We start from the raw sequence: 15,507 nt of genomic DNA, 5'->3' as shown, positions 1-15,507 counted from the left end.
CCTAATTTTAAGAAAATGTTTCCTATATCCGATGCCATTCGGGACTCATGGCAAACGGTCCCTAAGGTAGAGGGAGCTATTTCTTCCCTAGCTAAGCGTACTACTATTCCCATTGAGGATAGTTGTGCTTTCAAGGACCCTATGGTTAAGAAATTAGAGGGTCTACTAAATACATTTTTTGTTAATCAGGGATTTCTTTTACAACCTACGGCTTGCATTGTTCCAGTAACTACTGCGGCAGCTTTTTGGTTTGAGGCTCTAGAAGAGTCTCTTAAGGTTGAGACTCCATTAGATGACATTCTAGATAGAATTAAGGCTCTTAAGCTAGCTAATTCTTTTATTACTGATGCCGCTTTTCAAATTGCTTGGTCTGCTGATGTGTCATCAAAACATAAGCTTTTAGCTATTCCCTTTTAAAGGTAAGACCCGTTTTGGGCCAGAATTGAAGGAGATCATTTCTGATATTACAGGAGGTAAGGGCCATGCCCTACCTCAGGATAGGTCGGTTAAAATGAGGGGTAAACAGAATAATTTTCGTTCCTTTCGGAACTTTAAAGGAGGATCCCCCGCTTCTTCTTCTTCCACAAAGCAGGAAGGGAATTTTTCCCAATCTAAGTCAGTCTGGAGACCCAATCAGAACTGGAATAAGGGTAAACAATCCAAAAAACCCACTGCTGGTCCTAAGACAGCATGAAGGGGTGGCCCCCGATCCGGGACCGGTTCTAGTAGGGGGCAGACTTTCTTTCTTTGCTCAGGCTTGGGCAAGAGATGTTCAGGATTCCTGGGCACTAGAAATAGTGACCCACGGTTATCAATTGGAATTCAAGGATTTTCTCCCAAGAGGGAGATTTCATCTTTCAAAATTATCTGCAAACCAGATAAAGAGAGAGTCATTCTTACGCTGTGTAAAAGACCTTTTTACTATGGGAGTAATCTGTCCTGTTCCAAAATTGGAACAGGGACAGGGGTTTTACTCAAACCTATTTGTGGTCCCCAAAAAAGAGGGAACGTTCAGACCCATTTTGGACCTCAAGTGTCTAAACAAATTTCTAAGAGTTCCATCATTCAAGATGGAGACAATTTGAACGATTTTGCCAATGATCCAGGAGGGTCAATATATGACTACCGTGGATTTGAAGGATGCTTACCTTCATATTCCAATCCACAAAGATCATCATCGGTTTCTAAGGTTTTCCTTCTTGGACAAACATTATCAGTTCGTGGCTCTTCCTTTCGGGTTGGCCACAGCACCCAGAATCTTCACAAAGGTTCTAGGGTCTCTTTTGGTGGTTCTCAGACCGCAAGGGATAGCGGTGGCGCCTTATCTGGGCGATATTCTGATTCAGATGTCAACATATCATCTGACAAAATCTCACACGGACACAGTGTTGTCTTTTCTGAGAACTCACGGCTGGAAGGTGAACATAGAGAAGAGTTCACTTCTTCCACAGACTAGGGTTCCTTTCTTGGGAACTCTGATAGACTCGGTAGAAAGAAAATATACTGTTAATCACTCACATCATCAAATTATGTGGATTATTTTGATACCACACAGAACATGTCTGTCATATTTGGTTACCCAGTAACACAAAAATGATTACAACATATCCAAAGATATCCTGGAGTGTCTGGAATTCTGTTAAGGATAATGTATGCTGACAACCACCTGACAGGTTTAGAACAGGGGTCTAAGTCTGGCAATAAACCCAGTCCAGCAAAAAAATAGACTATGATCAATAAAAATGACTGAAGCTTGATTTTTTGATATTCACAAGACTTTATAGAAAGAATGTATGTCCACGTCAGCGACTCAAAGGAATTATCTTTTTAACAAAAGCAAGCAAATAGTTTAAACCTCAACATCCCAGATACTATTTACCTCTGTATGTTATCATGACAAGTATATATGTATAGTTGCGCATATATATATATATATATATATATATATATATATATATATATATATATATATATGCATTTTGTGATTTGATGATGACTGTCACATGATATGGAGAAGGTAAAATGGGAGTAGCTTTGGAATTTCTGAGAAAAAAATCCACTGCCCATTAAAAATTGAGTGAGTGCTAATGCCTTGTCTTTCCATTAAGCATTGGATGATTATGCAATTCTACTTTATATAATGGTCCTTTAACAAACAAATTTCAGAATATCAGACAAAACAAAATACCTTATTTTTTCTGTGCACATGCCTATTTGTTACTACTGAAACACCAAGGTGGCCCCTGTGGTTTATCTCTTTTAATATTGTGTCAAAAGTTTTAATACTTGGTCTGAGAATTTTTGCTTCTGCTTAGGGGTATTTTATTGCTGAGGTATAATCAATTCCTTGAACTGAGATACTGAAAATAGTTTTCTTTACTAAGAGTTTACTGAGTTAAAATATATATATATATATATATATATATATATATATTTTTTTTTAATGCAACTGTTAATTAATCACTCTTAAAGTGTACATAATTTAGGAATTTATCTGCAAATTGTTTATTAATGTTTGTGATTTAACTTGACCCCAAATTGTCCATTTCGCTCACCCCATAACCATTCCCAAATAAAAAACACATACTCCAAAGTGGAATAAAAAAGGCTGCAGCTTGTTTTATTAACTTTTTCAACAAAATAAATAACTTTAAAAAACAGAAACCAGAGCTTGCCCCACCAAATCCATTTTTCCTGTGCCTGCAACCATAAGGCACGCCTCCCCATGAAACCCACCTCTCCTGTCTACCCCATTAGGAGGTACCAACAACCCACACAATGGCATAAGCCAACACACCCAGGGCAAGCACTCACCTACCGAGGAGCACCGCCCAAAACAGCTATGGCCATTTCAATACCTTCTTTTAAAGTGAAGTTAAATAAATGTAACCCCACCTCGTTTAAATGGACCCCATCACGTAAGAAAAAACACCTTCCAGACTCCCCCTCAAAGCGAGGCCCCCTAACTTCACTCAAACGAATTAGCCTACCCCTACCCAACTAGTCAGTCTTAGACTTCCGCAACCAGATCTCCAACACCCCTTTATTCAAACACGCCCTGCCAACAAAGACCGCTAGCCAGTTTTTATTCTTCCCCACCAGATCTGAGACCCGAAAAGCCCCAAAAAAGGCCAAAACAGCAGCCCGAAACAATAAAACCTCAAAGTCAGATCCACCTCAGGCAACTTCCCCACCACCTTTTCCAATAACGAAAAAAAACACTGTCCTCCTTCCATCCCTAACATCCCTACCCCTGTATAAACCCTGAACCGCCATCCTAACCACAAAATGTTTAGTCAAGTCATCCAAACCTCTCAACTGAAACAAAAAGGCCAACGCAGCCATCCTTCTCTGAATCTCAGCCACAGCAAGCTGCTCCTTCCCCCACTGTTTTATCCACTCCAACAGAACCCCCAAACAAATATCCCTGAAGCCATCTAACTCCGGCTTCCCGGCACAGAATCCCACAACTGCCATACCCGGCGTAGACCCTCCAGGTAGACTGAACTAGGGCCCCTTTTACCAGATCCAACACTACTGAGAGCCCAGTAGTCACAATTTCCTCGGGCAAGCCACACCCTCCGTTTCCGCCTCCGGAGCCTCCAGCCTGAAACGCTCCCACTGAAAACGGGACAAGGCATCAGCAATTGAATTAAATTTGCCCAGTACATGCACAGCCCTAAAAGGTAAGTTAAGCCTCAAGCATTCCAGAACAAACACCCGCAACAAGCGTATCACAGGAGGCGAATTGGCAGTCAAGTTATTGATTGAATACACAACCCCCCCATGTTATCGGAATGGAAACACACCCGCTTATCCCGAAGCTCAGTTGCCCAAACCTTCAATGCCACCACCAACGGGAAAAGTTCCAGGAACGTCAAGTTTTTTGTCAGCCCCTTGGCTTCCCAACACTCCGGTCAAGCCTCCGCACACCATCTTCCATTCAGGTAAGCCCAGAAGCCACAAGAACCAGGTGCATCCGTGAACACACACAAACGTTCATCAGACCACCCAACATCTTGAATCAGTAACCCGGCCATTGAAGTCCTTCAAGAAAGCCAACCACACCCTCAAATCGTCCTTCAGTTCTTTGGACAATTAAATATGGTGATGAGGGGCCATGACCCCCACCGACACCAAATACAGCCTCCTAAAGAAAACCCTTGCAACTGGAATAATACGGCATGCAAAATTCAGTTTTTCCAGCAGAGACTGCAGTTGCCTTAGCTTAATCTTCTCCACTACCAAGGCACCCCAAATATATTTATTCAGGTCCACTTCCTTGTCCTACAGAAGCCGGCCCTCCATCACTACTGAATCTAATTCAATGCCTAAAAAGCATAATCAGGTAACCGGACCTTCCGATTTTTCTTCTGCTACCGGAATCCCAAATTCTGAAGCCACCAACCCAAACATATCCAAAAGTCTCTGACAAACCACCGAATTTGCAGGACTCGCAAACAAAAAGTCATCCAAATAATGAACCAGAGACGACAGCCCGGAATGCTGTTTAACGACCCACTCTATGAATGTACTGAACTTTTCAAAATAAGAACATGAAATCGAGCACCCCATAGGCAAACACAAGTCGACAAAAAAACACCCCTTCAAATTTACAAATGATGACAATGACGGTGAACCGGCAGAAGCCAGAACGTCCCTTCAACATCAACCTTGGCCAACAAAGCCCCGGGACCTGCAATTCTCACCAATTTCACTGCCTTGCCAAATGACCCATAGTTAACAGAGACTAACTCTGGGTCAATGCCATCATTGACAAACCCCTCGGGTAAGAGAGGTGATGAATCATACGAGACTGACCTTCAGCCTTCTTGGGCAACACCCCCAAAGGGGAAACTCTCAAAGTAGGAAATGGAGGGGACTCCAGGGGGCCTGCCATTATCCCCAAAGCCACCTCCTTCTGCAATTTTTCCAGGACCACATTTGGGAATTCCCTAGCAAACTTCAGGTTCCCAGCAAATCCCCCCCCCCCTGCTCCTTGAATGGAACTAAACCCTGACAACAGCAGTTCTGCAATCTCCCCCTTTTCTCTTCTACTGGCTTAAGCCTCTAACCACACCATCTTTTCTACCTTCACCGGAGTCCGAGCTCACAGGGGCGGCCTCAACCGGTTTTCCCCCAAACTTTCCCTTTTTGAAACACCTGGAGAGCCCATGGCTACCTCCACACCCCAAACACTCGTGCTTAAATTTGCAGTTCCCGCCTAAACGGCACACCCCGTCGTTAAATTGAGAACACAGTTCTTTTCGCATATCAACTGCAGACCCACTTCCCGACAAGGGGCCGGTAGACCCAACCCCTTACCCACGAAAGGGCTGACCCCGCAATGGTGTCATGATTTCAAGCCAAATACCCATATCGCGGTCATCCCACCTCATTTCCGGCCTGACTGCCAACCTCTGACGAAACTTTTCATCATAGCTCCACCAGGCCATTCCCCCGTATGTCCTATACCCGCCCGCAATCTCATCAAAATAACAAAAAAGCGCCCCCCCTGCTCAGGGGACTTTTCTGTTACCACGCTTGCAAGGATACAGAATGCCTTGAACCAATTCCCCAGCGTCTTAGGGAGCTTACGATATCTCTTCTTCCGCTCCTCCTCCTTCCCTTTGTCTGATTTGTCATCCTCCTTAATTTCCAACACCTGATCCAGAGGTAATAAACAGAACATTTCCAGAAACTCCCGCTTCCAGATTTTGATTTTTTCTTTCACCTCATTCGCAAGATGGATCCCCAATGGGCCTATGGACCATAGACACGGGTATCTCAACACCTCTTCAGCCACATTCAAAGAACAACCCACTGCAACCGAACCCCCCGAAATGCCCACACCAGCCGCGACCAGAACTGCCCCACTGACCGGAGCTATCCACCCAACTGTCGCCACACTGGCGCCTGGAACCAACGCCTTCGCAACAGACTCCCCCCCCCCCCCCCCAACAGACTCCCCCCGTGGAGCCTCCAGACTTGCCATCAACGCCTTCAATCCATTCAGCAGCTTCTCACGCTCACCACTCCACTAATCCTGCCCCTTGCACCTCAGCACCCCCAGCCAACTCACCTGCAGACTGGGGGGCTGTCCCTGATCCTTCCCGACTAGAAGCTCCAACACTAGGGTCAGCTTGGGACACCTTCCTATCCGCACGTCTCCATTCTCCTTCCCCTGATTTGTGTCCCACACTCGATCTCTTTGGTGGTGATTGTCTTCTCTCCCTTCTCACACTTCCTTTTGACCTTTCAACCCTTGCCCATGTAGGTGAATGAACCTCAACTGTCTTCCTGATAGGGGAACGTGATCTGCAACGGCCCTGACCAGACAAAGACCTTCTCCTCCGATGCCTGCTAGGCACTGTACTACCTCCACTCGACCCCTCTTTCCCCAAATATCTAACCCCCCTTTGGGGAGAGATTAAACGTAAAAGCTGCGCCAGGGCAGACACATCGCCTACCTGACCAGCCCTACTAGGTCCAGGAAGGGCAGATTCCATAGTCTCCTCCACTTCAAAGTCACTGCAAGCCTCCAACTGCAGCAGCGGCTCCGTTCCCTGTTCCCTTTGAGCTGTAGGGGCCTCTTCCCCTCCACTGGAAATGCCTGAGTCTCCAAGAAAAGTTCTGCATAAAATAAAACATTGTTTTTGTTTTTGTTTTTTAGCCACCATCAATTTACCTACTCCCTGCCTACTCCCCCCCCCAAATAAAAAACCGCTCACCCAACCCTCTATAACCCTACCCTCAAATATGAAGCAACACATCTCACCCCTATAAAACCCCTAAAGCCCCACTAAACCTAGAAAATCTAACTAATAAATTGGATACCCTTATTTATTTATAATTTAGTTTTTTTAAAATGCGTGCTGCGTGATATAGCACAGCTATACCAACCCCAGCCAAGGTCACTAGCGACCTATCCAGCACCACCATGATAATCCCCCATTAACCCTGCTGAAAAAATTTCAATACCCTGCTTCACATTTGCATATATATTTCTATTTACATTTCTTTGGAGCTGGCCGGGCTAAAACACCCTCCCTCTTCCCTCCGGTAACTGTCCTTTACTAGCGCAACACTCCCGCAATTATTACCGCTCTCACCAGGCCTCACTTTTACCCGTTGATGCTCTGGACTCCTCTGCTCTTCCGGCACTCCGACGTGCAGTGACGTCATCACTGTGCGCCACCGCTCCACCGGATCATGACGCCGCCTCCGCTTCAGACGACCTGGCCCCAGATGACTCGGCTTACCAGGCCTCACAGAAGATCTCCTCCTGGAACCGGATGCCACCTTAGGACTTAGCCTTGCCGGAGGCCCCGACGACTGCACCAGCCTCCTACTCCTGGATCCTCCGCTGCCAGCATCCCTCACCGGTCCTCCGCCAGCCTCCTCTGCCGTCTTGAGCTGCTCCCGGATCCACTCAGCACCCCTGCACCTGGCCAACGCCATAATTTCTTCTTGCAAGACCTCCATGGGTATGGGCACTTAAGCCGTAACTCTTCCTGTCAGGTAAGTGAAAAGAGCGCAGAGCGCCAAAACACTGAACCACCAATATTTTAAACCTCTCATCCAAACCCCACTCCCTTATCCCTTACCTGACCCTCCATTCAACCAATTAGGGTCAATTAACCCCTTCTTCCATTCATCTTGTCCGTGGTTCTTCCTATCACCATCCTGGATTGTGATATTTATTCCCAAAACTGCATGAAGAAATGTTTATTACTTTATTAGTTTAACTACTTTGTGCGTACATTCTAAAAAATGTTGCATGTGAAAACCCTTTTGTTAATTAACGTGACAGTAAAGTAAAAATTAAACTTAATGGATTGGATAAAGCATGACATTTTAAAAAACTTTCCAATTTACTTCTTTCATAAATTTTGCTTAGTTCTCATGGTATTCTTTGTTAAAGAGTAATGCTAAAGGAGCTAAGGAGCGTGCGTGTGTCTCTAGCCATCTGGTAGTAGTGTTTGCAATATTGTTTATAACAATGCTATACATTGTTGCAAATACTGCTGCCATAGACTGCTAAAGACATGTGCACGCTCCTAAGCTACTATTAGCCTACCTAGGTTTACTCTCTAATAGAGGATATCAATAGAACTAAGCAAATTTGGTAATAGAAATAAATTGGAACATTGTTTAAAATAGCATGAATGATAAAAGCTTAATTTTGACATTACGGTCGCTTTAACTGATTTTTACAATTGTTGAAATTGCTGTTTTTTTGTTTTTTAAAGATCGCATCATATTGTTCCATATAAGGAGGACAATTTTGGAGTGTAAGTTTTTTGGAAATTGCTATGTCAGTGTAACACAGACCTTAGATTATGACATCATCATTAGGTGACTATACTCAGATGTTGTAGACTTGCTATATCCCTGCACGCATATCACATAGTAAAATGTAGGTAACAAGCTACGCCCATGCAGGCCTTAGCAGAATGTTCTTGCTGTAATCAGTTAAGTCCATAATTTTGTTGCTACAAGGAAAATAAACCGCAGAAATTGATCATCTTATGTTGTGATGCTTTGTCTTCACAGTTCGGCAGTAAATATTAATTATGTATTTTTTTATTTAAATTAACAATGAACAGTTGCATGTGTTTTTTTTTTTTTTTTTAAAGACTGTTCTCAAGTGCAATTCTGTAACTTAAGCCTTTTAAGTTTTTATCTGCTTAGTGGCAAGAAGTTGTGCGACAGGGATACACATTAAATGGTTTACAAAAAAAGGATGACATCTGTAGGAAGACATTTGTTATTGACATCATAATTGTTAAGATCAACTGCTCTATTCAATTTCTTGACCCATTTTGCTATTGAAAAGCACAAAACATTCAGAAGCAAAGAACTTTGATTCTTTGAAACTGAGTCACAACTTCTTGATTATTTGGTGATCTGGGATACAAAACAATCTTGGGTTGTGTAACACCCTTCTCCTTATGAGATTACAGCTATATGTGTATATATATGTATGTATATGTGTGTATATATATATATATATATATATATATATATATATATATATATATATATATATATATATATATATATATATATATTGCTTTGATTTGAAAGTGTGTGTTTGGAATATGTGTTTGCAATAATAACCTAACAATAGTATAACAAAAAATTTTTTGTATATTACTGATCAAAATTCACAGCATTAAACATTGTATTGTTAAATTGTTTATATGAAAAGTTACCTTGGCAATGTTCTCAAAAAAAAAAAAAAAATCTTATTTAACTGTAGACATTTACTGGGAGGTTGTCATATTTGACATTTATTCTTCAAGATTCAGCTGTTATGATTATATTCTATTTTGTTGATTACAGGCAAGCAGGTCTCTAAGCTTTGAACATTGGAAAGGCACTTAGGTTACATTATATATTATTACTTTATAGAATCTGCATTAATTACAGGGACATGAAACCCAAAACGTTTCTTTCATGATAGATCACCAGTTCTCAAACCTGTCCTCAGACCTCCCTAACAGGCCAGATTTTGAGGATATCTTTACTAGAGCGCGGGTGAAATAATCAGCTGATTTGTAAACATGGTTATTTTACTTGCTTTCACCTAAGGTAATCCTGAAAATCTGGCCTGTTAGGGAGGCCTGGGGACAGGTTTGAAAATCAGTGAGACAGATCATACAATTGTAAACAACTTTCCAATTTTCTTCTATTGTCAAATTTCCTTTATTCTCTTAGCATCCTTTGTTGAAGCAGCAGCAGCAGCAATGCACTAGTGGGAGGTAGCTGAACACATTGGGTGAGTCAATGAGAAGAGGCATATTTGTGCAGCCACCATTCAGCAAATAGCTTCCTCCAGTAGTGACATGCTGCTCCTGCTATACTTTTCAACCTAGGATACCAAGAGAACAAAGCAAATTAGATTATAGACATAAAATGGGAAGTTATTTAAAATTGCATGTTCTATCTGAATCATGAGAGTTTTAGTTTTGACTTTATTGTCCCTGAGGGCAAGTGTGGTCAAAAATGCCACAAACCTAAAGAACATTCTAGATTTGGTTCGAAAGGATTCCAGTCATCATGAGTCATTGTTTGCCTGATAAGATATTTTGGTAGTATGTATGTTTTTTTAAAAATAAAACCAAATAAACAAGAAAACAAACCTATATTCTCATGGAAACTCTTTAGACGAGTGTTTAAAACCAGGTAGGTATAACTGCTCCTTTTGGTATATTATACTGTATATAAACATAAAAAAATGTGTATTACTGTTAACTGTGATGGTTGATGTTTTGTTTGTTTGTTCTCTATTGACTATTTTATCTTTCTTTCTGTTCAGCTGATCCTTCAGCACTTGGTTTTATCATCTCCCCGTGGTCTCTTCTGTTGCTGCCCTCTGGAAGTGTCTCATTTACAGATGAAAATGTTTCCAATCAGGACCTTCGTGCCTTTACAGCTCCTGAAGTTCATCAGACCAAGTCGTTGACCTCACTTACCGATGTTGAGAAGGTAACTATCTTTCAAATGTCATTTTAAAGGGACATGAACGTTGGGATAGAGACAAAATATAATAATATGTACTTTAATTACTTTACCTGCAAATTTATACTGCAGTGCCTCGCCATTAACCCTTTCTTTTTAGTTTCTGAATCGTAAAGCTCTAACTCCCCCTTCACATTTCCTTCTATGGCTGTATCTATATCTATTGTTGTTTTGGTAGAATGAATGCAAAAGGTCAAAGGTATTATCTGCTGGAGCATGCCTAGCAGCTGTGAACTCAGTTGAAATACAATGCCTGTGTCTAAACACTGATAAGGGGGTGGAGTTGGCTGCTCCAGGCAGCTTAGCTATGTAATTAATTTTGCTTATTTTTGAAAATTATTTTAAAAACAAACTATTTTTTTATTCAAACTATTTTTAATTAATAAGCCCTTTTAGGATATGCACAGATCTCAACCTGTTTTATGGCCCTTTAATAATGTATTAAAGAGAGGCACACAAAAAGAGAGGTGGTCTTTTTTCTAGTGTTATTGATAGTGGTGCTCATTTTTACACTAATCATTAAACGTGGGATTTCATGGTAAAGACAAACTATTGTTTGTCCTTATTTTTATAGGTACATACTAGTGTAGTAATGCTTTAATGTTTTAGACTATTTCATTATTGCTCAAATACATGTGTTTAATAACTTAGTTAATTTGTTCAAGAACCACAATGCATTGCTGCTCCTGAACTGGCCAGATAATCAAGAGCATCATATGCATGTAGATCTCAATACACTTTGACATGGATTAGGCTATTAGCAAATAAAAAAAAGGTGTAATGTGTTTTTAATTTACACAAATCATTTTTTTCTGTGCCATTGAAAGATAGGTGGTTTGGAGCCAATTTCAAAGAAGATCCCCCCCCAACCTCCTATTTTTTTTAGTTTTGTGCTTATCACTAGAATTCTGTTGGTTTTATTAAGATTGCTGGATAATGAGAGCCTTGGGAAATGCAGTATGCTTTGGGAAAATCCTCTCATCAACTGAAACTTCTTTATGTAAAGGTCATGGTTGTCATGGCTTGTACAGTGTAGGTTTTATTATTATTTTATTTCTTCAAGATTAAAACTCATGTACTCACCTACATTTAAACATTATCTCTGAAATTAATTATTATTTTTTAATTGCACATTATATTAATCCTAATATAAATTTGTAATAAGAGTACATTTTTTTGCGATGATAAAACAAATGCTGTTTAAAGGAATTGTTATGCTAAAAAAGGCCCAATAAGGTTAAAGGGCCATTATACACTCATTTTTTCTTTGCATAAATGTTTTGTAGATGGTCTATTTATAAAGCCCATAAAGTTTTTTTTTTTAAAAAATGTATAATTTTGCTTATTTTTAAATAACATTGCTCTGATTTTCAGACTCCTAACCAAGCCCCAAAGTTTTATTTGAATACCGTCAGCTACCTTCTCCAGCTTGCTCCTGTTTGGGTCTTTTCATATGCAAAAGAAGGGGGAGGGGGGGGAGTCTTATTTCCCACTTGCAGTGGGCTTTCCAACTGCCTTTTCAACAGAGCTAAATCGACAGCTTCTAAGTACGTTTTTAAACAGTTTTATACTGGATTTTTATATCAGTATCTGTGCATCTTATTCTTTATAGTAGTGTCTATTACATGCAGTTATATGAAAATGAGTGTATACTGTCCCTTTAAGTACAAAAATTATCATTGTAGTAATCTTTTCTTTTCTAAAATAGGATCGTTAAAGGACCCTTCAATACAGCACAATTGCATAATTAACAAGTGCATAATTAAAAAAACAAGGCAATAACACCTACTTTGAATTTCAAATAATCAGTAGATTTTTTTTTTTCTCTGACATATACATTTTTCTCCTATTTTCCGGGCCCCTGTATCATGTGACAGACATCAGCCAATCACAGACTAGTATACATATACTCTGTGAGCTTGTGCACATGATCAGTAGGATCTTGTTCCCCAGAAATTCTGAATATAAATAGACTGCAAAATTTGATAATGGAAGTAAACTGGAAAGTGTCTTAAAACAGCATGATCTTTCAGAAACATAAAAGTTTATTTTAACTTGAGTGTCCCTTTCAGATGTATTTATTTTTTTAAAAGCTCCGTCTTGTCATAGTGGCGTTGTAATAAGTACAAAATTAATATTGCAGTATTAGTATCAAATTAAATGGAATTGGCATTTATGTAATATTTTTCAGACAAAATATTTTGACATGCACAAATGCTGCTCTTCCATACAGACGATGGAACAGTTTGACCAAAATGTCCCATAGATCACTATGTGTAATATCTAGAAACCAAAACACCATCAACCGTAGTGCTATTGAACAGTAAAAATGGAACATCATTTTTAAGGAATATATGCACCTCCATAACTCCAAACGGGCTACTCAAGGACCCAAATAAGCTTAAAAGGGTCATGAAACCTAAACATTTTCTTTCGTGATTTAGAAAGAATATTCAATTTTAAACATCTTTCTAATTTACTTCTATTATCTAATTTGCTTCATTCTCCCGATATCCTAGATAGGCTCAGTAGCTGCTGATTGGTGGCTGCACATAGATGCCTCATGTGATTGGCTCACCCATGTGCATTGCTATTTCTTCAACAAAGGATATCTAAAGAATGAAGCAAATCAGAGCATAGAAGTACATTGGAATATTGTTCAAAATTTTATTCTCTACCTGAATCATGGAAGAAAAATGTTGGGTTTTGTGTCCCTTTAAGTAACTCACCGGAGGACTTTGTATAAGTCTTACAAATGTTTACAACAATGTGAGAAGACACTTGGTTATAGGAACAGAAAAATTACGAAGAATCAATATCATTATTGCATCATAAGCAATGAAACCTCTATGTAAAGAAAATCTAACTCTTCCACAACTTTAGTAGTATGTTTAAAACAATAAAAACAATTTACCATTAAAATTAATGATAAAAGCATACGTAAACGCTTGAGGAAAAAGGAAGGTAAAATAAACGTGACAATTAATATATATATCATATTTTCTAAATGATAATACATATATAAGCTTATGTTTGTAATTATTGGATTGACTGTGGTTAATACAAGGGAAACCGCGCTTTATGTAACCCAGTAAAATCCAAAAAATACCCGGGTACTTAAATATAGAATAGTGTGGGGGTGGTTTTTGCGGCCAGCATGATGGAGAATACTCTGTATATAGATAAGGTCTTTGAGGGTTCATATAGAAGTGTACTTTACTATATATAAATTTAAATTGGAACCTCTATTTTGAGTTTGGTTAATTCCTCCCATTTGTCAAGGGTTCACTCTTGGGCCCAATTGTACGGTACCTAAATTACACTTAGAGGAACTCTGGAGATATAGACGGTCTCTTTTGGACCTTGAAAATACATAAACATAGAAGATTATTAAGTTAAAATAGTAAAGTACATAGTAAAATGTATATTAGTTACAAGACAATATGTTAACTGAAGATAAGATCTGCAAATAAAGCTAGTCCTGAATATATTTATAAGGGAGCGTTAGACATTGTTTCTCAACTAGGGAAAGAGGTGGAATGAGCCTATCATATGGGTATACCAAACGTTAGGTTTTGTTGTTGTGACCACTCTTAAAGGGACAGTCAACCCAAAAAGTGACATCAGCATGTTCTTGTAATCCGTGTCATTTTTCTATCCTCCTTGTAACCGGCTTTTGCGCATGTGCAATGCGCCTATTGTAATGATGTGTATGCTTTATGTTATAGTTTAAGCTCAATAGTTATGCTTAGTTCACTCTGTGCACTACAAACAGTTAACATTTTAGTCATGTGATTGGAGGGGGCGGGCAGTGATTGTTAAGATGGATGCTGCTGAATAAAGTCTGTATTCCTGTTCTCTCTCCTTGCTGTTTGCTAATACATTATAAAGATCATCACATGGTACCAGAAGTGGGGTGAAAAGTGACATGGCAGCAAACAGCAACACAAAGAACATTCCTTCTCTGGTTTTAGAATCAGGGAACATTTCTGATAATAGGTCAAAGTGGAGGGAGCTGATTGAACTTGTGTTTGCAGGCCCAGATGCAGACAGATGGACTGAGCAACAGAAGGCAGCACACTTTTTGATATGTGTGGGACAAAAGGGACGTGATGTATGCAGAGCCTGGCAGGCAAGTGGGGATATCACTGCAGATGACAAAAAAAAAACAGAGGTATTGTTTGCAAAGTTTGAAGCATACTGCAATCCAAGGAAAAACATCACAGTGCAGAGGAAAATGTTTTATGAGAGGAATCAGTGTGGAGGTGAATCTGTGGATGAATGGGTGACACAGCTGCGCTTGCTTGCCAAAGACTGTGCTTTTTATGATGCAGGTGATATGATAAAAGACCGTATTCTGATGGGCAGTAAGTTTAAAGAAGTTCAGGAAAAGCTGCTGCAGGAAGAAGATTTAAATCTTGAGAAAGCCATCAGGATTGCTTGAGCATATGAAATGTCAAGAAAGGAAATGCAGGTACTGGAAGGAACACAACACCAGATCAGTGCTATAGAAAATCAAAGCAGCAGATACTGGCAAGAAAGAGGACACAAGGGGATAAAAGGCAAGTGGGACACTGGGACAAGTAACACACAAGCAACCTGTGGCTACTGTGGAAACATGCACAACAAAAATGCTGCCTGTCCTGCAAGGTGGCATATATGTAATAAATGCAAGAAAAGAGGACATTTTGCCAGGGTGTGTAAACTGTTTTCCCATATTGCAAGGACACAAACACAGGCTGTACACGCCATAGAGGTCAATGATGACAATGCAGGGTTAGACTCAGATTGCACCCCAATATATCTTGCAGCAGTACAGAAATCGCACAAGTCTGCAGATGAAGCAAATGTAACCCTACAGATAGGGGCTCACAAAACTCCAGTCACATTCAAAATAGATACAGGGGCACAAGAAAAACTGTGTGCCAAGCCACACATACCTGGAACTCCTTAGAAATGAATTCCCCTTAGAGACTCAAG

The 15,507-nt window shown here is 40.0% G+C and overlaps 1 protein-coding gene across 2 annotated transcripts in view; it reads left to right on the top strand.

The window, feature by feature from the left end:
* Nucleotides 1-15,507, top strand: part of PTPN13 (protein tyrosine phosphatase non-receptor type 13) — a 565,956-nt gene that overhangs the window by 192,324 nt on the left and 358,125 nt on the right. For both annotated transcript variants that reach the window (XM_053703380.1, XM_053703379.1), the window contains exon 3: nt 10,325-10,494. In XM_053703380.1, coding sequence (XP_053559355.1) covers nt 10,325-10,494 — 170 coding nt within the window. The remainder of the gene's footprint in view (nt 1-10,324; nt 10,495-15,507) is intronic.

This window comes from Bombina bombina, chromosome 2, assembly GCF_027579735.1.
Source record: "Bombina bombina isolate aBomBom1 chromosome 2, aBomBom1.pri, whole genome shotgun sequence".
NCBI classification, from domain to species: domain Eukaryota; kingdom Metazoa; phylum Chordata; class Amphibia; order Anura; family Bombinatoridae; genus Bombina; species Bombina bombina.
This window is presented reverse-complemented; position numbering and strand designations above follow the sequence as displayed.